At 41.4% G+C, this 21973-nt stretch overlaps 1 protein-coding gene and 1 long non-coding RNA gene across 2 annotated transcripts in view; one reads left to right on the top strand and one right to left on the bottom strand.

The window, feature by feature from the left end:
- The window catches only part of SGCZ (sarcoglycan zeta), a 587076-nt gene that overhangs the window by 558571 nt on the left and 6532 nt on the right, over nucleotides 1-21973 (top strand). The window contains exon 6 of the mRNA XM_028743817.2: nucleotides 4398-4470. Within this exon, the coding sequence (XP_028599650.1) occupies nucleotides 4398-4470 (73 nt within the window). The remainder of the gene's footprint in view (nucleotides 1-4397; nucleotides 4471-21973) is intronic.
- LOC144328895 (uncharacterized) lies at nucleotides 14928-20474 on the bottom strand. Its single transcript, XR_013394268.1, has 2 exons — nucleotides 18962-20474; nucleotides 14928-17079 (listed from the first exon to the last, which is right to left on the bottom strand). It is a non-coding gene; the product is annotated as an uncharacterized LOC144328895 (long non-coding RNA).

Genomic DNA, 21973 nt, shown 5'->3' with positions numbered 1-21973 from the left:
TGTAGTGAATGGCTCATTGACTGTCATATGTATCCCCACATGCCCCCTCCTCCTATTGGTATGGTTGTGTCAGATTCCCAGGCCTTGTTGTCAATTGCTTTGCAGTACACCTCTTTCCCCATACTGCTAAATTAAGAACCGTGCTTTGCCTCTCCGCTGATCTAAAGAAGGGTATATAAGTGCCCAAATCCTTCTCCCTCTCTTATTGCCTGCAGAATTTCCCACTTGATTAATAATAATAATAATAATAATAATAATAATAATAATAATAATTTATTATTTGTACCCCGCCCATCTGGCTGGGTTTCCCCAGCCACTCTGGGCGGCTTCCAACAAAGATGAAAAATACACTAAAATGTCACATATTAAAAACTTCCCTGAACAGGGCTGCCTTCAGATGTCTTCTGAATGTTAGGTAGTTGTTTATTGCTTTGACATCTGATGGGAGGGCATTCCACAGGGCGGGCGCCACTACCAAGAAGGCCCTCTGCCTGGTTCCCTGTAACTTGGCCTCTCGCAGTGAGGGAACGGCCAGAAGGCCCTCGGAACTGGACCTCAGTGTCCGGGCAGAACGATGGGGGAGGAAACGCTCCTTCACTTGAACCATGGTGAAGGGCATTTCTCAATAAACCATTTCTCTTTTGCTTTGTGGTAATGACAGGTGGTTTTTTGCCTTCTACATCTGTTATTCAGCTCCGTGGTACAGAGAAAAGGTAGGATGCTTTGGAGACTAAATGGCCAGCAAGTCATTATATAGGTAATAATCAGGAACACTAACGGCAAGATCAAAATAGAACCTTCCGAATAACCTTTTTAAAAAGTGCATATTATGGCTTTAATCTATTCCATCTTTACGAATGACGTACTGTGCTTTTTAGCAATCTATAGTACTATTATTTTCTGTTCACGCATGGAAGGAAGCCATAAAGTACTCCACATGGCGGCTGTTATCAAGTAGCAAACCATTCATGCAAAGCAGTATACTATGCAGCATCTCCTGAAGATCACCTGGGAAATCTCCCAGTAGATCCTGATCTACCTTCTGCTCACTCTCTACAGGGCTTCAAAGCACCTTTGTAAGCCACCCAGAGTGGCTGGGAAAACCCAGCCAGATGGGCAGCGTATAAAAAATTAAATTATTATTATTATTATTTCCCCACCACCTCATTTTTGTTTGTGACTGGGATACCTTAGACCAATGTCAGTGAGCTGCTCAACCATCATAGAAGGGGTGGACAATGTGAAGTTAGAAAACCTGATGTGTCCATAGGCAGGCAGAAAGGAGACAAGAAATTAAAGTAAGGGGGAAGGGAGAAGGAGGTTGTGGGTAGAGGCAAGTGATTCGAATAAATGAGTGGATGGATGAATTGGGCAGGGGATTTAGAAGAAAGCAGGCGGCAATGGCAGTGAAGCTGGGGCAGATAGGAAGGAGGAGAGGTGGAGCAAGGAGGGAGTTAACTTGTGGGATTCATTGCCACAAGATGTGATAGTCACTAGCCTATATAGATTTCATGCTGTAAATGGTTACTATTATTACTTGTGATAGCTGTGTCCTGTTACTGGGAATTTGTTGGGGAGCAACAGCAAAGAGTTTATTGTCCTCATACACTACTTGTAGGCTTCCAAAAGGTGTCCAGTTGCCTGCTGTGGATAGCAAAAGATGGACTAGATAAATTTTGGTCTCATCCAGTATGACTCTTCTTAGATTTTTATGACCTGGGAAAGAGTTGCTAAGGAGACTTATGCTGGGATTGGTATAATTGTTTGTGTACACACATTCACATAATCTAAATGGCAGTGTCAAGCCTCTAGTTTCAATCTGTCATAATTTAAGTACAGTGGAACCTCGGTTTTTTAACATAATGTGTTCCGGAAGACTGTTCGACTTCCGAAATGTTTGAAAATCGAGGAGCAATGGATGGTCGGCAAAATCCATTGAGAAAAAAGAAAAACACGCAATGGAAGCTGCTCGACTTGCGAGGCGTGCTCAAAAACAGAAGCAATTACTTTTTAAGTTTTCGGTGTTCGGCTTCTGAGACGCTTGAAAACCGAGGTTCCACTGTATATTATTAATTCAAATGCTATACTGGTCCAAGAACTGGTGTTGGCTGCCCATATTCCAATGTTGCCAAGTAACACTTCAAGCCAAATGCCCACCGAGTTCATAGATTCCATTTTATGATACAGCTGTTAAATGTTGCACATTGTTTCTCATTCCGACACAATGACTTGCAAATCTTTTACCAGTAGCATTTAACTGATATCCTGGACCCACCTGTAAATCCTACATCACCACAACGATGGGACCTGTTGACAAAGACAGGCACAACTAAGGTTCCTTACACCTGTGATTTGAGAAGTCAGGGTCCAAGTATCTACAGGAATAACATCCCTCTCATTTGCTTACCCAGCTGTAGAAGCACCGAGGCTTTTGAAACCATGGCAACTTTGGTCAGCGACACCAACAATGTACCAAAGCAACTCCTTGCTGTTTGGTCCCTTTGTTGAAATGAACAGTACATGCAACATTGAGTTTGCTTTCATTTTATTGTGACCTTAGATGTATGATTGAATTAAAGGGTGGTGGTGGTTTTGCATCTAGAGTACTCCCAATAAAACGGCACAATTTAGCCTTTATTTGGTGTTGTGCTGAATGTGCTGCCATTTTCTTTTTGAGAGCAAGACAATGCATGGAGAAAACCCTTGTTTTGCTGTTTATATAACAAGTACCCACTCATTGTGCTCATTCTGTGGATGCAAGGGTAACATGATCTATCGCCAAACTTTCAGCTCTGTAATTTGTAATATATGATTCCAGTGGTATTAATGAAACCATCTTCATTGTCATTTTCCAAAGGCCGAATATCAGTAACTGGTAAATCGAGCAGAAATAAGTAGTTTACACCAGCCAGTCTCTGAGAGTACTAAATTTTCAGTTTCCATAGTTTCAGGGGAGTACAATTTGCGAATGCATGACTAGCTGTGGCTTGTACTGAATTAGGATGGATATGATGTATGCTGAGCTCTGTGTCAGAGAAATATTTCTGAGAATCTTGCCATTTATAAAACGGCCATGTATCTTGTGGGTTTCTTGCCTTATTTAAATGATACCTCCTAGAAGATTTTCCACGCTCGGTCTGCTGTAATCTCTAATTTCTTTATAGATGATCCCTCCATGTCCATGATTATGCTGTTTAAGAGAGTACATCACTGGTCCTCTAGTTAACACATTGCTGCCCAATATTGAAAGCTGAGAGTTTGAACTAATAAATAGCTGTTGTCACTCCCCTTCTATGACTTGTGATCTTGTTTTGTAAAAAAAGAAACCAAAAAGCTTTGTTTTCAAATGTTGACCAGTTTTTAGCTAATTATTATTTATTTAAGGCATGTGTATATCGCTTAATGGTTAGTATTTCTAAGTCGTGTACCAAATAAATAAATAAACTGTACAGAGAATAAAACAATAAAAATAATCATGACACCAGACACAAATCTGAATGCTACCTTAAGATGAAGGGATGGGAGCTGGAATCCAGTAGCCTCTGGAAGGAACCACTTTGGCCATGTAGAATAAAATAACTTATAAGGAGATATAATATCATCTTGTATAATTCATTATATCCTGAAGCATTGCATAAGATACTGGAGATCTAGACTAGAGGTGGCTGTCTAAGATCTGGGATATTATACTCATATGCATCTGGAGAGGGGAAACATAAATTGGTCATTAGGGGAAATTTGGCATTTTTGTATGGAAGCTCTGCTGGACAGAAGAAGCGCTCCTCTTTACACAAGTGCTGGTCCATTTCCTTTTCTGGACAAGGCAGATGCATAAGCACACTCCTTTAAGCATGGAACTTCTGCCACTGTAGATACGAATGAGGCAGCAGCAGCACCCCAGCCTGAAGATCAGGACCTTTGCTTCCAGTGCCACCAATCAAATCTTTTTCATATATCACATTTTCTTTAAAACATGAAACCCTTCTAGAGCAGTGCTCCTCAGCTATGGGCCCCGAGATATTGTTGCACTACCCATCATACCCAGCCACTCTGCCTCTTAACCAATGGTCAGCGGTGACAATAAGAGTCCAACAAGGCTTTAATTTTTCAGCCGCAGCTCACCAAAACTCACTTCCGGCACCTCCCTGGTGGGAGAATGAGGAAGGTGTTCATGGTGAATTCTGGCACCTCTTTTTCGGGGGGGGGGGGGGAAATAGAGCTGGAAGCATTCTTCTGGAGCCAGTCTAATTTGAAGAAACCTCACCAACAGTAATGTGCTGAAACATTAAACAAATCAGTTCAATGAAATGCTTTTGTTTGAGGAATGTAATACATTTAAACTGTGATCTTCACATAGAATATAACCACCCTGTATCCTATTTATGTATTTATTTTAGGCACAGAAGGGGCTGTATTTGAGCACTCTGTGGAGACTCCCCATATCAGAGCAGATCCATCCCAAGACCTCAAGTAGGTGTTTCGAAAGCATTGATTTCAGTTTTATTTGGCAAGTTATCCATAGACCAGCTATGCTCTAAAATGCTTTTAAAGTAAGTTATATTGTTCATTAATCTGACTATAGCATTTGTGTACTCCTCACCCATAAACAAAACTTTCAAGTATTTCGCCTACAAATGAAGAATCAAAATTAATCTTAGACCTTTTCACAAAAGCATCTTCCATTTGACATGTATCTGTGCCTTGTCTGAAGCTGTGATGGGTCAGGATTCATTCATTGTTAAATGGGGGTTTGTAGGGCACTCCTGTCCCTCTGAAAACTGAGTTTTTGTTCTTATTATGAGCTTTCAGGATGTGCAAGCCACAAATGTCAGTGAAGGGTTGGCATGCTGTGGTTTGCCCTTGAAAACTATGTTTGCCTTTTGCTCATTTTCTCTCTCTCTTGAGCCATATTTGTCCTTCACTTTCCTATGAATCCATCCTTCCAAGGTTATTCAAAGGCTGCAATCCAAACAAAAAAACCCACTCACTCCTGATGTCAGTGAAACAATACTGCATTTACCGGCCATTCACTCTTGTGGTTTTTGTCTCTTTCCCAAATATCAGAGATATTTTTTTATAAAAAAGATCGAATCCTAAAACTTCCAGGGAGTCTGTAAGTCAAACTAAGATTTATTTATTTTTTAATGAAAATGACTTCCCTGTTGAAGCCTTAGATATGTTTAGTTGTGGGTGTGCTGCTGAGCCCTGATCAATATTTTTCTGAAAAGGCAAAGAGATTAAATGTAAGCCTAAAACAAACAGTTGTGTCTCAGTATAAGGTTCTTTCTTCTTCTGTTTTTGGGGATCATTTCCATCTCAGAACGTGTCACAGAGGTTGTGGTAAGGTTGATGTCCCCTTCACTTTCCAAAGCAGATTTGGGTGTTTCACGCACATTAGACTCAAGAGATGGACTCAAGTACTTCGACAAGGGAGTGAAGTCGTCAACCATTGTAAAATGAGCATTTTAACTTGGGCAGAAATCAGATGAGATCCCTTGTTGAACACGTTGCTCTAAAGCAGGCTTCCTCAACCTCTGCCCTCCAGATGTTTTTGCCCTACAACTCCCATGATCCCAAGCTAGCAGAACCAGTGGTCAGGGATGATGGGAAATGTAGTCTCAAAACATCTGGAGGGCCGAGGTTGAGGAAGCCTACCCTAAAGGCTAACTCTAGCTGTGATGGGGCAACATCTCCTTACTCTGATGGAGCACCACTTCCTGTTTCCTATCCAGAAGTCAAGAGGGGTGTGTGTGAGGAAACCCTAGAAAAGATATAAGGAGAGAAGCACCTGAAACAACCAGTAGCAGACTGGTTGTGGTAACAGGAAGAAGGCAGATATTTTGCCACTCCTCTATACCATCAACCATGAAATCTTATTAGACCAACTTTGCTGGTTGGAGAAAAGGGCACAGTGTTATGGTGGTCCTACTCTACCTGAGGCTAAGTTTCAGAGGGTTGCACTGAGGGACTTTTGCTTGACTCCATGGCAGTTCAGCTGTGGGATTCCACAGGGGTCAGTCTTAGCCCTCTAGTCAACGTCTGTGTGAAGCCACTATGTGAGGTCATCTGGAAGTATGGAAGCAGCCATCACCAGCAAACTGATGGCGCCCAGATCTACTCCACTTTCTCAGAGGAGGACAGGCAGCAGAGGCGGCCTTGGGGGAGCTTGACCAGTTTGGTTGCACTCCCTGCAGGAGACACCTCAACTATGAAGTAGAATGGAAGGTCAGAGGCAGAGGGTGCAGAACTTTGGCATTGCGCAAGGTGCCGCTGAAATTTGAGACACCAAGGTCCATCACTGTAGGCAGAACCTGTGCCAGTGTCTGGTCATCATAAACTAAGGCTGTTTTTGAATATGTTTTTTTAAATAAAATAGTATTTTTATTCTTTTATTATTATAAGTTGCATCCACAATTCATGAATGGCAAAATGGGGTAGGCTGTTTTACCAAATAGGGGAGGTCTGAAATTCTCCAACAGTTCAGGAGAAGCTTGAAAGAAAGAAATCTTTTTGGATCAATTTCAGTTGAGCCCTATTAATTTTGCATCCCTTTTTGCACCTCACCTTTGAGCCTCTCCATCATGAGGTTATATTGAAATGGTTTTTTAAACAAACAAATCTGTTTGTCTTATTTTACTTGCATAATGTTATATCTAGTACATTTAATAATATAAAATTTAAAATTTTTGAGAGGTTTACAGTACAGTCCTGTATGTGTTCCATAGAGTTCACTGGTGTTTACTCCTAGATAAGTAGGTTCGGATTGCAACTTCCATGTGTAAAACTTTGTTTAAACAGGTATTTTTTTATTATCCACATAAAAAACTTTATTCTTATTCTTTTTTTTTTAAATGATATTTATTAGAGGTTTAATGATTACAGAAAAAAGAAGAAAGAAACAATAAAAGTTAAACAGATCAAAACAATACCTTACAATACATCAAAAATAAAAACAAAAACAAAAAAACAATACAACAAAACAAGAAAGAAAAAGACAAAAACATTTAAAAACACATCCAATATCTTTACCTTTCATTTACTTGTTTCTTCGACCTCCTCACACCTCCCTTTTTTGTGTTCTAGTTCAATTATCTATTTCAGCAAATCCTTTCCATCTTTCTCAATTTTTATTCTATAATTTATCTTAACACTATCTGACCTTAAATTTTCCACTTTGGCCCATTTACAATATATTTTTGCTTAATTCTTTATAACATTTCTGCTAAAGCCATATAACTTCATTCCAGTATCCTTCTAACATTCATTAATTTTGCAACATTTCTGTAAATATACTTTAAATTTTTTCCAATCTTCTTCCACCGACTCTTCTCCCTGGTCTCGGATTCTGCCAGTCATTTCCGCCAATTCCATATAGTCCATCAGCTTCATCTGCCATTCTTCCCGGGTGGGTAGATCTTGTGTCTTCCAATGCTTTGCGATAAGTATTCTTGCTGCTGTTGTGGCATACATAAAGAAAGTTCTATCCTTCTTTGGCACCAATTGGCCGACCAATTCTTATTCTTAAGCATTTTTCAGATTTAGGAAATTAATTCAGCTGCCTTGATAAATGATAGCAGTATAAATGACCAAATCTAGTCTGAAAAATAAAAATCATATTCTAAACATTTATGAACAAGGTTCTCATACTCTGAACATTCCCCCATAGTTTGGGATGTTTACATTTTGTTCCTTCTAAATCATTTTTAAATTCCCTTGCTAGTCAACCATTCAGCTCAGACAAGATAAAATCTACCCAAGTTAATCTTTTGCTAGCAAGATTTTGCTGCCTGTAGCCATTTTTGAGAGTTTATAAACCCTGTTACATGATCCCTGGCCCAAGAAAGCTTAGCTGAACCTGAGACTCATTAGAAGGAACAAGCAGGATAAAAGGATCATATTTTACAAACAGTAAAATGAATTACATCTGTATAACTGAATTACACCTGTATAATTTATTTGTCAGACTCCAGTTGCCACGTTTTGTCCGAAAGAGCCCAGCTAAACTAAGGAGACTATAAACCCCAAAATATTTATTTTAAATATGACAGCAACACAGTTTGTCCAGGTAGTCATTAAGAAACAAACAGCTTCTATACACAATCAAAGACCACTGTGGTTATCTGCAGAAATCTATGCCCTCAATCAACTTCTTAATAAGGGGGGCAAATTGCTTTGTTGTTGTCCTGCACCTCTGGGGAGAACTCGAAAATCAAATTTAATAGCTTCCTTCCCTCTTTTATCATCAAGGCTACAGTAAGATTGACTATAAGCTAATCCTGAAAGCCAACACTGGGCATAATGAGATGGAAAATTGATCAAGCGACAAGGAGCTGACAAGGATAGTAGGATCCCCTTTTAATTCTGATCTGTATTGAAGACCCACAAATCCTGCACAATGGTTTTGTGTTTTCTACAAAGCTGCAACTGCATGGCATCAGCAGGAGCAGTTCTCGAAAAAGACAGAGAGAGTAAGAGAAAAGCACTAACATAGCAGGACATCCTTTCATTAAAAGCTTGAGCCACAAAGAGGCCAAACGCGATTTCCCCCCGCTGCCCTTAAACAGATACAGAACTTTAAAAGATTTGATTTGAAGCTATGAAGGCACATGTTAATGTGATCTACTTTCAGGGCAGGAGGAAGCCTCACAAAGCAGCCATCAACATAAATTATGTAGGGTAGATCTTGGTGCATTTGTGCTTTTGTATGTTAATGTGAATAAGGGAGCTTCTAAATGGCAACATACTCATCAACAGCAGCACTGAGAACAGTGCACCAAACAGGAAGTGTCTGTCGGGGCTGATGGTTTAGAGACAGGTAAGTGGTCAGGTGGTGGCCAGGTGGCCTAAGATCAGCTAAAACCATAGAGCAGGGGCAGGGATCCTTTTTCAGCCTGAGCACCATAGGCTTAGCAGTAGGTGAGGCCAGAGGCAAAAGTAAGTGGACCAACTAATTTTGATTTCACCGCATTGTGACCATGACATGCTGTAACCAGACAAAAACACTCAAGTGGGTTGCAACTCAGGGCCAATGGAGCATGGGGCTGTAAAGGAGGGTTGATCCTGGAAGAGGCATGAGGCCTGGAAGGCTGTATTCACATCCCTGAGGTTCCATAGAGGCAGGCCATAATTAGAAACTTTGCAGAGCTTTGGTGGCCCTTGGAGTCACCTTACTCCTCTGGAAATGATAACTGAAATCCCTGTCCTCAGGAAGCAAGTCAACCAAACTCTCATGGTTGCTAGAGAATAAGGCATCTGGGTCCTACAGCTAATATCCCCATTAGAGAGGCATGTTGTTTGTTGTTTAGTCGTTTAGTCGTGTCCAACTCTTCGTGACCCCCATGGACCAGAGCACGGCAGGGCCTCCCGTCTTCCACTGCCTCCCACAGTTTGGTCAAACTCATGCTGGTAGCTTCGAGAACACTGTCCAACCATCTCATCCTCTGTCATCCCCTTCTCCTTGTGCCCTCCATCTTTCCCAACATCAGGGTTTTTTCCAGGGAGTCTTCTCTTCTCATGAGGTGGCCAAAATATTGGAGCCTCAGCTTCAGGATGTGTCCTTCTAGTGAGCACTCAGGGCTGATTTCCTTAAGAATAGATCGGTTTGTTCTTCTTGCAGTCCATGGGACGCTCAAGAGTCTCCTCCAGCACCATAATTCAAAAGCATCAATTCTTTGGCAATCAGCCTTCTTTATGGTCCAGCTCTCACTTCCATACATCACTACTGGGAAAAGCATAGCTTTAACTATACAGACCTTTGTCGGCAAGGTGATGTCTCTGAGGCATAGACATGTGCAAACCTTTAAGTCATTATCCATAGGAAATGGGACCTGGTGGATCGAGAAGATTTGTAGATAGGACTTTGGTCACAAACACTCCTTGACTATCTTGAAATATGACAGGCACAGGAAAACCCTGGATCCACACATGAGAATTGAAAGGAAAAATTATCTGCCCTTGTATAACTTTTGAATGCAATTTCCTTCATTAAAAAGGAATGCAGTTTACTTTGTTATTTTGTATGTTTTAAAAGTTTGATTCATTTATTAATGAAGAGATCTGTGGAAAACTGAACAGTGTGAGATTAGGCGAGAGCAGGAGATGTCTGCCCACATACCCCTCCCCTCAAAATGCCAAATTATCTGGACAACTTGTTCCTGACTCTGGGCCAGAGGTACTGCATCATTAGTTTCCAACCCTGCAGACCTCACCTGTCCAGTCCAGGGCTGAGAGAAGTCCTTCCAGATCACAGCCACTGGCAAAGCTGCATGCTCTGCTACCGGGGGCGGAGAGCAGGTGGGGGCATGGCTGGCACCCCCCAGGGGCGTGATGTGCATCCCGGGGGCATGGCGCCCGGTGCGTGGAGGGGCCACTGCAATGGCACCCTACCAGAATAGTGGTGCTGGGGACGGTCCACTCCCTCTGCACTCCCGTTCCTCTGCCAGTGATCAGAGCTTTAGGTGTGTCATCCAAAACAAACCTTGGAAGGGATCATTTCTCCCCCTATAGCTCTGAGGGTCCAAAGTAGTAAGCCGCTGTTACCCTAACCTCTGTTTGCTGTTAAATCCATCCCCATACTACACTGTCATTTACAACCATCTATTTAAACTGACACCAGTCGGGCCAATCTAGGATTAGCACAGTATAGTGTAGGCAAAAAAACCCCACACTTTCCCCAGGCCAATAAGGTTTACAGATTATTTTTTATTAGTATTAAAAAAAACCACACACCTCCTGGGTCTCCTATCTACTCGACCTCCATTCAGTGAAGCCTTCTCTCATACCCATGGCATTCGGATGTTGCTGATCGCTGCATCCCTATCTCACCCCTGTCACCCACTCATGTACCCCATGTGCAGAGTAACAGGGGGATCATGCAATGATGCAGAAGAGAGGAAAAACATGTAATAACTGGAGGCTGTAGCAAAGTGCACACGCCCAGTGCTATGCTCAAAATTCTGAAATAAAAAATCAGCACAGTGGATAATTCCCAATACATCCATTCCACTTTTGAAACAACATGAGGTCACTCAGAACGCCAACATCCATAGATAATGGAGAATGATGTGGCAGTATCCCTGTTCTGGGTTGCATTGTTCCCAGGAGAGCATCTTATTCAACCACCTCCAATGTAGGTTCTCTGTGCGTGAAGGATTTGTTGCAGGTCACCGTGGTCTTCTTCCTCTCCTCCCCTGGTTCCTCCTCAAACAATTGATTCTGCTTCTATTCATATATAACACATCTGTTCTATGTGTCACAAGTTTTCAAACTGCCCTTCATTTAATTCTTCTACCTTTCTCCTCTGATCTCTCCCCACCCCAGTGTTATCACTACAAAACCTCTCCTTAACTTACAATACATAACAACGACATTTTCAAAGGCTCTTGAGATGTCATTTTATCTTTAGATTTCACTCCCGCCTTGGCAACAAACTACATTGTAACTCCAGACACTATTGCTTAATGCGCACACACTTCACCTATCTTTCTAGACTTGTTAACATCAAAGTAGTCAATTATTTTCTATGATTCCTGGTAGAATAAGGAAAACTAGCTATGCCAAAAATAATGGAATGTTCCGTTCAATTAGAGTCTAGCTAGGAGATGTCTAGGACTTAATGAGAGCTTTAGGATTGATAATAAGGTAACTGACATGCGCTGCATGAAATAATATGAAGTTAAGTCATAAATTCGATACTGCCGTATTTCTGAATTGGAGCTGGGGCTGTAATGATCTTTCCTGGTTTAAGAGCCAAACAGTTGAAAAGATGCATGGGAGAGGCAGTGCAATCTGGAGGGGAGAACTAGCAGTTGGGGGATGTTTGCTTTACCATTTTCCTCCCCATTGATTCTCCCCTGCATGCCTTGACCATAGCTGCTTTTCCACTGGCTGCATCTGAGAAATCTATATCCAAGAAACCCAGTTTCATCGAGAAGAGGGGTCCAGATGTTGCAGGAGAAATGCAATAAATGAGGGAAACCAAAACACCTTTCCCCACTCATTAGATACCTGAAGCTCGAAAATGATTGACTTACTCATGCCCTGGTCTTTCCCTTTGAGTGTTCATTTTTAATGCTACCTTTTTTCTTTTTGCAATAATGAACCCAAACCAGGGCCAATCTACATCCTAAGTAGCTGCCACTGAGACTCCTTTTCCCATGTTTTGGGACATTTATGCTTTACCCAGAGATATGAAAGTATTTACCGCCACCTCCATCTCTTTATAGTGGCAGAGGTAGAGCAACCTCCCCCTCTTTGTTAAGGAATCTTATTGACCCCACTGACCCCTTTGCTGGCTTGTCAGTTGTGGAGAGTTGCTGGTCCCACCACCTGAAACCTCAGAACTCTTTGAACTGAGCAGATTCCCCTAACTCATCTGCATGCAAGCTAGCAGAATCTTTGAACCCCACCATACTGAAACATAGAATCTGGGTATAGTTGCCTTGTAGGTTCAGGCAAAGCAAGATTGTCCAGTAAAGCAAAACTCCACTTCCTAAATTTCCAAACCCTTATCACACCATGCTAGTGATCTATCTCCTTTTAATTCAGTTCTAAGGCTATAAGAGCATAAAAACAACAACCTGAAAGTACCTCCATTCTCTTTCCGAATAATTATGGCCAAGCCTTCTTTACTTGCTTTTGAATGCTGAGTAACCATCTTAGATCAATTGTCCTCTGCCTCTTGAGAATCCTGGCTTGAGTTGAACTCACTCAGTTCCAAGTACCATTTTAGTTTTCCTCATCAGCTGGGCTTTTTTTTCCAGCTGGAACTTGTGGGACTGAGTTCCGGCTCTCAGATGGGCACCATTGCTATTATAAGAGAATAAAGGAGTTGTTCATGGTGAGTTCTGCACCTCTTTTTCTATTAATTTAGCACTGGTTGTTGGTGACATTTTCCTTGATCTTAGGGTGGTTTGACTTATGCTTCTGTGCATGCACGCACACACACACACACACACACACACACACCTCTCAAGTAGGCCTGGGAAGGCAAGTGGAATATGATTAGCAAACCTCAGAGAGGTTTCTTTGAAGGTGCAGCTGCAACTCTTTTCTCCTGATCCACAACCAATGAAAGTTCCTAGTGGTAAACATTTATACTGGTTCATTGTGTTGACACAATAGGCGATAAGAAACCTTAGTCTCTTACAGCAAGTTTAGGATTGTGGTATATATTCCAGGCATGTCCCCATCAAATTTAAGTGCTTTCCACTCCCTGTGATTTCAGGGGCGAGGTTAAGCACCTTTTCACGTCTCTTTGTCTGCAACCAAAGGATCTTAAATGTCCTTAACTTTGGGTAGATGGTGCCCATTATTTTTTACCATGCTTTTAACTTAGTGGTGGTGTTTGAAATGAAATCTTTTTACAGAGAAGCTATTTTGCCTCCACGGCAAGTAGTATTTTTTAAAAAAAATCAAACCACACTTATTTTAAATTTCCTGTACAGTAGAGCAGCATGTAGAAATTGTAGCCCATTTTATCATATAGTTGCATACCTTCCTGTTGCCTAAGGGAGGGCTGGGAATAAAACACTGCATTAGTAGCAGTGAAGTAAGTATCGTTATGACAAGGAATTTATTCTCTGAAAGGAAAGCAGATTCTCAGACTGTTCAAAAGAGAACTTTCCTGGAATTTAAACCATGCCCTTTTCTTTAGAGACAAGGATATCTAAAAGAGAATGCTGTAGTAGCTCCATGGAAAATGCTGCACTTTTAGAAAGCATATAGCAAATATTTCTGAAGTTCCACTGATTTTAATGAGAGGGGTTACATGTGAAACCAATAGATTTGAAAGTACTTCACTTTTGGCTTGAGATTATTAGTTTTTCCATATCAAGACCTGGAAACCAGTTTTGGGAACTCGTAATGGTTGTTTCAAAACAAAATATGAGCAGTGAAATTCTTGTTTGTCTCAAAATTTTAGAATGCTCTCACCAGAGTGGCCTAACTGATTAATACTTTGCTGTTCTTTTGGTTTCAGAAAAAGAAAAAAAACACATTTCCATTTTCCTAGGCCTTTTAGACACAATTTAACTCACGCTATTTGTTTTTATCTGGCTTTTAAGGTCTCACTGCCGTTGTAGTGTTGCACCCTGCTTGTGGTTAACGCTTAGCTGGAATGAAATATTCAACGCAGCAACAGAGAAATTAAAATAATAATTTATTTGTCAGACAAATAAATGTGAGGCACAGTGGTATATGATTACCAAGCTCTGGCCTGGCCTCCTGCCATTATGGCCAGCACTTATATTTCCTTAATCCAGCCCCCTTTGCTTCTCCTCTGGCTGCATCTGTCCAACCAGCCTGGTTGGAATTCCTATTGGCTGATTGGTATGACCAATCACAAAAATACACTCATTTCCTATTGCCTTTTATGGGAGACAAAGAGCTATATTTCCTTCCATTTATAATTGGCAAACAAGTATTAATATATCTTTACATGTGTCTCAACAAGGAATCTTAATTACCAGCTCACCTCTTTGCCCTCCTTGCCCTATTGCCTTCTAAAACAAATGGTTAATCTTAAATTTTTATCTTGAACAGATGTCAGAGACCTTGGGTTCATATTCTCATGCATCATCAATGAAATATCTCCTTTTGGAGGTCTTTAAACAAATGTCTGACAGCCATTTGTCATGAGTGCTCGATTGGCGTCTCATTTCTGGCAGGGAGCTAGGCTCATCTGCCCCCCTGGTCTCCTACAGCAATATGACTCTATGAAATAAGAATTTAACATTTCTTTCTTTCTAGATCCTTTGCATAATTACATTTAAACCAATATATTTAAGATAATATATTTCATACATTATCATAGGTAACCTTTTAAAAGAATAAAGCTTCTCAAAGTAAAAAGGAAGGAACTCAGTAAAAAACAGTTTTTAAAGAAGGTTCTTTAGTTTACATCCCCCCCCCTTCAGCCAGCTGCTTCGTTTCCATTAGCTCTTCCTCAAACTCTCTCAGTTTAAGAAAGAAACAGTTTTAAAAGACTTCCCAAAAATGCTTTAAAAAGACTTCCCAAAAAGCCTCTCTTTCTGCCAGCTAGATGCTTCTCCATTTGGTCTTGGCCTTTTAACCTTAGAAAGAAGATCTGGCTCAAGTTTAAGGCACATGGTTTTATTTTACTGTTTACTAACTCTTAATTATGTTGGGTCCGTAACCTTGCTCTTTAACTTGTAATTCCAGCTTTTATGACTTTGAGAATTGTTTTCTGCTATAAATCAAAGGGGGGCCCCTTGTCTTAGGAGAATGGCCAAGGTTTTCTCTATAAACAGCTGGCCTTCTTGCCTGGCATGAAACATTTGAAAATCTAAGCCCATTTAATTTAGGAACCTGATCAAATATAAGCCAATATATGCCTTGATTAAAAATGCAGTCTATATTCAGATGCCACATTCCCCCCTTTCAAGCTCAAGGACCTGGCTACACAGCGTCCTTGATAGCTTGATCTACATCATATTCCTGAGGTAAGGCTCTATATAGTGCCATGATATGAGGTAAAGTTTCATTTGAAATCATCTTGCTAATTGTACTCCTAAAACATGAGATGATACATGGCACCATACATAAAACCATTATCTGAAATGTTAAAGCAACAGGCATTCCCTGTCAAGTTCAAGACTCCACATAGGCCTCCCTGCTTGGCAAGTCATCCAACTGTCGTGCAATAAGTCTCAAACTCTGGGCCGTTGCATTGGTTACAAGTTCCACTACTGCTTGCAATCGAATTATTCTGTTTAGATTATAAATAGGATCCCATGCCCCTTGTATGAGCTCACCAGGATTCCAGGAGGCAGGATCATAATAGGCTATAATGCGCTCTGGTGGCCAATCATCAGTACCGCTCCAACTTTGGGTACTTCCTCCTGCTATATGAGAAATATCAGCGTTTCTTTGTGTTCGCTTAGCTGAACTAGTGGGCAAAATCCACATTAGTGGTAATACCCGTCCCAGGAAACAAGTCCCACTCCATTTGGAAGGGAGTTTCTTGTATGCCCATTCTCCACATATCCACCACAACCATCGGGTCTGAGGTTTTTGGTACGTGGAGTACAGAAGGCGAAATATCAAAAGAGGCAGAGAGTTCACAGTGCAGTATGTTAGATTGCCTTTCTCTGTCACAGTTATGTTCCATACCACTTTCCATGCATGAATAAAAGGAGGTGCACAGGGCAAGGTATTCCGAGTTCGATAGGTAGTACCGTGTGCCCAGGTATGACTATTCTTAATATAATCCCAAGTATAGTGACAATGAGAAGAGCCTATCATGGTAGAATCAGCTGCATCTGATGATTTATGTACACAGAATTCCCCTTGTACAGGTGTAACTGTAATGGTTTAGTTGAGTTCCATCCGGGGGAATTCTGTATTTCTGTTTGGTGTGGCATTTCGCTTACCATACCAATGGCATCTAATGGTATCGGTAATAAGGGCATACCTCCCTCTGAATCATCTGGCCCAAGAGAGCAAACAAGGCAATTGGTCCTATTTGCAACATTGGCTACCATTTCAGCTAAACCTACCCACATATTGTGGTCATAGCTGAATCCATATTTAGCAAATTTGGTCAGATTCAAGGACCCTTCCCCTTACCAAGAGATCAGGATTAATAATAAAATCATGTTGATGTCTAGCATATGCATTCCTTCCACAAAAGATTACCTTATTGTGATAGCATAAAACTATTAGTCCCAATATAATTCCCCCAGTGACAGAAATGGGGAACCACCAAGACCAAAACATATATCCCAAGGATCCCCAATGTGTAATATCTCTGATAATTGTTCCACAAGGGGGCAGTCAATCAATTGTATAAGAGAATCTTCCCGCTCACAGTCGCTGGTTCAGACGCTCCTCAAGCTTCAGGCGTGCGCAGGTCAGCCAGCTTCCAAGTTGTGGCTGCAGCAGGCCGGTCGTCTAATGTTGCCCGTGACCTAACCCGTTACCGGTAGGGCTAGATACAGGGGTTTTTAGAAAGAGTCAATTTTAAAGGATTAGAGGGGTCACCTTTGCACGTCCAACTGCCTTCAGACTTCTTCAAACGAGAGTGATGAATCCAGGGGGTCACCTCAGCTACCTTCACCGCTGTTGGAGTAGAAAGCAAGACGGTGTAAGGTCTACGCCACTTAGGTGCAAGTGGATCACGTTTTCCACTCTTTCACCCATATGCTATGCCAGCCTGGAGCTGATGAATCGGCTTGGCAATGCTGCACGGCGTGTGCTTGAGGGCCCACCTGTTAAGAAAAAAACAACAACAAACAAACAAACACGGGAGAGAGACAAAAACACGGGAGAGAGATTGCACTTATCCCTGTGTCACATGGTCTCCTATTTGTTTGAGGTCAGTTGGAATATCCTGAACAAAGGAGGGCGGCCTCCCATACAGGAGCTCAAAAGGTGACAACTTAAGTCTTTTTGTGGGTGCGCACCGAACACGAAACAGTGTTATGGGTAACACATCTACCCTCCTGAAACTTTAGACACATTAGTGGGCTTCTGGCATGCCCTGCAAATACCTTGCACAAGCGTCTGGCGGTAGGTGGTAAGTCTGGCCAGGTGAATTGCATTGTTTGGATCCCAATTAGGATCTTCCAAGGGAAAGTTGTCTTGGAGATGACGGTCAATATTATAAATATTTCCCACTCTGGCCTGCTCACGCAAATATATCTGTGCCTTTTCAATTATGTCTCTCCTTTCCTCAGTGGTGAAGAGAGTATTACTATTGAAGTCACCAAGTCCATCATAGCCTGAGGTTTTTCTGCGAAAGATGGGGCGTTTTCCAATTCATCAGACTGTAGTTGTGAATGGAATACATTGCAGGGTCGAAGTTCGAGGTGGCCTTGGTCCAGGTTGCCCATTAACCAGCACAGGCTCCTTAAGTGCATCAAATACTCTTCTGAGAGGGGCTACTACGTGACCTTTTTCTTCACTTTGCTCTAGGGGCCTCAAATCATAGGGGATGGTATTTGTCCCAAGGCGTTCTTTTAGCAGCTTAATACGCCTGGCTGTATTGCTTGCTGACCGATTAAGGTCTCCCTGTAACTTCTGTAATAATTCTCTAGGACTTGGATGTACAGGGGTTTGGGGTAGGCAATCAGTTGCTCCACTAAAAGAGACTGTAGATGGAGTTCTACTGGGACTCACAGGTGGAATAACCACTTCTGCTTGGGCTTCATTATAGGACTCCAATGCCTCCTGAAGATATTTATCATAATCTATCAAGGAATCAAGTTCTATGACTCCACCCCCATTATTCATTCCACTTTCTTGCCTTGGGGTTACAACTGGTGGAGGGTTTGAATTTGTTTGGCAAGATTCCTTTCCTAGCTTTGGCTTTTACAGCCAATAATTTGCATCGTTGGACTTTGCATTCCCTTATCCATGGAGGATTTTTATTTAATGTGCTCAGCCAGGAATCTATATATGAAAATTGTTCTGGGCACCCTCCAGTTTCTTTGGTGATGTTAGACCAAAGTTTGCTTACTAAATTTATATCAAAGGTTCCTTGAAATGGCCATTCAGTATTTTGTTTTGGCCATTCTAGTTCACATAACGTTCTCAAGCGCTCTGGCGTCCTTTTGACTCCATATGCCCCTGAGAAGGCTTTCTTAAAATTATTTCACATACATTCAAGAGGTGTATTTCCCCCCTTTGAACCCCCAACTCCCATTGTATGGCCCTGTGAAGTATCCACTCAGTCACTCACACACACACCTTACTGGGAAACGAAGTAGCACTCACTCCACACTTAGGTCAGCTACACATTGTACTTTCTCACACATGCAATGCGCAAGATACTTCACCCACACTCTACCTCCCAATCTTCCCTTTTCCCTACACCAGATCACCATCTGATGTACCCAGCCACCTAGCGTACTCAGTTCCCCTTTACTGAGACGCAGAAGTTTGATCAGGACTTCTCTTCCTCCCAATTAATTGGAGGGCCAAAACCCTTTAGTGCACTTACCCTTAGCTGGTTCCGTTTCCCCCCGGTCCGTCGCCGTCGGTGGGCAGGGTATCAGACAGACGAGACTGCTGCGTTCCCCTGGAAAAAAATTTTCCATTGCGCGCTGAGTAGGCAGTGAGTGATCCTCTGTCTTGTACCCTGCTCAGTAGGCGAAGGGGCTGCGTTCCAGCAGACCACTTATCCGAGTCACAGGGCACCATAAAATGTTGCACCCTGCTTGTGGTTAACGCTTAGCTGGAATGAAATATTCAACGCAGCAACAGAGAAATTAAAATAATAATTTATTTGTCAGACAAATAAATGTGAGGCACAGTGGTATATGATTACCAAGCTCTGGCCTGGCCTCCTGCCATTATGGCCAGCACTTATATTTCCTTAATCCAGCCCCCTTTGCTTCTCCTCTGGCTGCATCTGTCCAACCAGCCTGGTTGGAATTCCTATTGGCTGATTGGTATGACCAATCACAAAAATACACTCATTTCCTATTGCCTTTTATGGGAGACAAAGAGCTATATTTCCTTCCATTTATAATTGGCAAACAAGTATTAATATATCTTTACATGTGTCTCAACAAGGAATCTTAATTACCAGCTCACCTCTTTGCCCTCCTTGCCCTATTGCCTTCTAAAACAAATGGTTAATCTTAAATTTTTATCTTGAACAGATGTCAGAGACCTTGGGTTCATATTCTCATGCATCATCAATGAAATATCTCCTTTTGGAGGTCTTTAAACAAATGTCTGACAGCCATTTGTCATGAGTGCTCGATTGGCGTCTCATTTCTGGCAGGGAGCTAGGCTCATCTGCCCCCCTGGTCTCCTACAGCAATATGACTCTATGAAATAAGAATTTAACATTTCTTTCTTTCTAGATCCTTTGCATAATTACATTTAAACCAATATATTTAAGATAATATATTTCATACATTATCATAGGTAACCTTTTAAAAGAATAAAGCTTCTCAAAGTAAAAAGGAAGGAACTCAGTAAAAAACAGTTTTTAAAGAAGGTTCTTTAGTTTACATCCCCCCCCCCCTTCAGCCAGCTGCTTCGTTTCCATTAGCTCTTCCTCAAACTCTCTCAGTTTAAGAAAGAAACAGTTTTAAAAGACTTCCCAAAAATGCTTTAAAAAGACTTCCCAAAAAGCCTCTCTTTCTGCCAGCTAGATGCTTCTCCATTTGGTCTTGGCCTTTTAACCTTAGAAAGAAGATCTGGCTCAAGTTTAAGGCACATGGTTTTATTTTACTGTTTACTAACTCTTAATTATGTTGGGTCCGTAACCTTGCTCTTTAACTTGTAATTCCAGCTTTTATGACTTTGAGAATTGTTTTCTGCTATAAATCAAAGGGGGGCCCCTTGTCTTAGGAGAATGGCCAAGGTTTTCTCTATAAACAGCTGGCCTTATTGCCTGGCATGAAACATTTGAAAATCTAAGCCCATTTAATTTAGGAACCTGATCAAATATAAGCCAATATATGCCTTGATTAAAAATGCAGTCTATATTCAGATGCCACAGTAGTTCTTGCATTCTCTTATTGTCCACCATTTGTTTTATTTATTTGTTATGTTCGCTGGTACTGTGAGAACTGGGAGATGGTACTTTCTTCTTCTATAAACCACCCTGGGAATTCTTACTGAAGGGCAGCATAGAAATATCTAAAACAAAATTAATAAAATAAAACCTGGGCAGGTGGGAAAGTCCCACCGGTAGATAATGAGGCAGCCAAATTTGTTCTGGGGGCAAGACACTGAATTTGTGTTGCTGAGTTTCAGCACTGAAAAAGGATTGTTATTTTTCTGACTGTGCTGATTATGCATAAAAATGAAGTTAAGAAGGTCATATTGCTGAATTTGAAGGGGGGAAATGGCCATAGGTTTTATCGAAGTGCAAAGGCCTTGCAGAAACATGTAGCCCAGTTACTTGAAATTTGCTTACGGATAGATGTAGATATAAACATTTTCATGTGAGATGAACATACGAGAAGCTTCTTATGTGTCAACTTCATAAGGTGAGAGAGCTTTTCATATGCACCTCACAACATAGATTCAACCAAGCCTGTTTGCAGCCTTCCCACAGTTGTGCACTGTGAAAACAGCATGCTGAACTAGATAGGCCTTTGACTTGATCCAGCAGGGCTGGGGGGTTTTTGTTCTAATGCTCATGTTCTTAAGCTAAGGGGAAAGTTCATAAAGAGCAGACAAAACATCAAAGTAGTTACAAATTCTGAGCTTGACGTCTGCAGGTGAGTCCTGCTGTCGGTTAACAAAACCACATGCATCACACGATCCCTTGCAGAAGGTGTGCAAGTCTAGCTTTGTAAACTAACTGGATGGAAGGCCATTTCAGAGACATACGTAAGCCTCTCTGAACTCCTCAGAAAAAATAAAGAGTAATAAACTGTAAATTCTGAGCTTTCAGTCATGGTGGAAGAATTGTAATGATCATGCAAATAATGCAAGATGTGAATCCATACAAAGTCTTGATTGACAGGCCACCACCGGCTGTAGGAAGCTAAAGCCATATTGTCAGACTTCAGGCTGTACATACTGTTTGCTGATGGTTCTCATTTGCATTCTTTTGCAGAATCACATATTTAAGACCCTCCTAGCATGACAGCCACCAGTCATGTTGACAGTGAAACAATCATATGATAGGCTGCAGGCATAAATCATTAGCACTTCTGGGTAGGGTGGTAGAATTAACTTTGCAAAGATGCAGTACAAATATTTGAATGTAGATTTGTCGTGTGCTATCACTCCTCGCCTCCTTGGCACAAGCAGAAAGCAACCCACCACATGGTGGTCATAAAACCAAGCTCTTTACATGAGACAATAACCCCTTTTCAGCGTAATAATTTGTTATCTATAACACAAACATGCACTAAGATGTGTATGCATGTACGTGTATTTATGTGCATATAGAAATATGTGGTTCCAGAAGTAAATGCCGTGTGTTCCAAAAACAGCTCTGAACTGAGATCTAAAGGAATATGAATATTGTAAGAACTGACAT

Source organism: Podarcis muralis, chromosome 9 (assembly GCF_964188315.1).
Source record: "Podarcis muralis chromosome 9, rPodMur119.hap1.1, whole genome shotgun sequence".
Taxonomy (NCBI): domain Eukaryota; kingdom Metazoa; phylum Chordata; class Lepidosauria; order Squamata; family Lacertidae; genus Podarcis; species Podarcis muralis.
The sequence above is the reverse complement of the archived record's forward strand: the minus strand, read 5'-3'. Positions and strand labels throughout refer to the sequence as shown.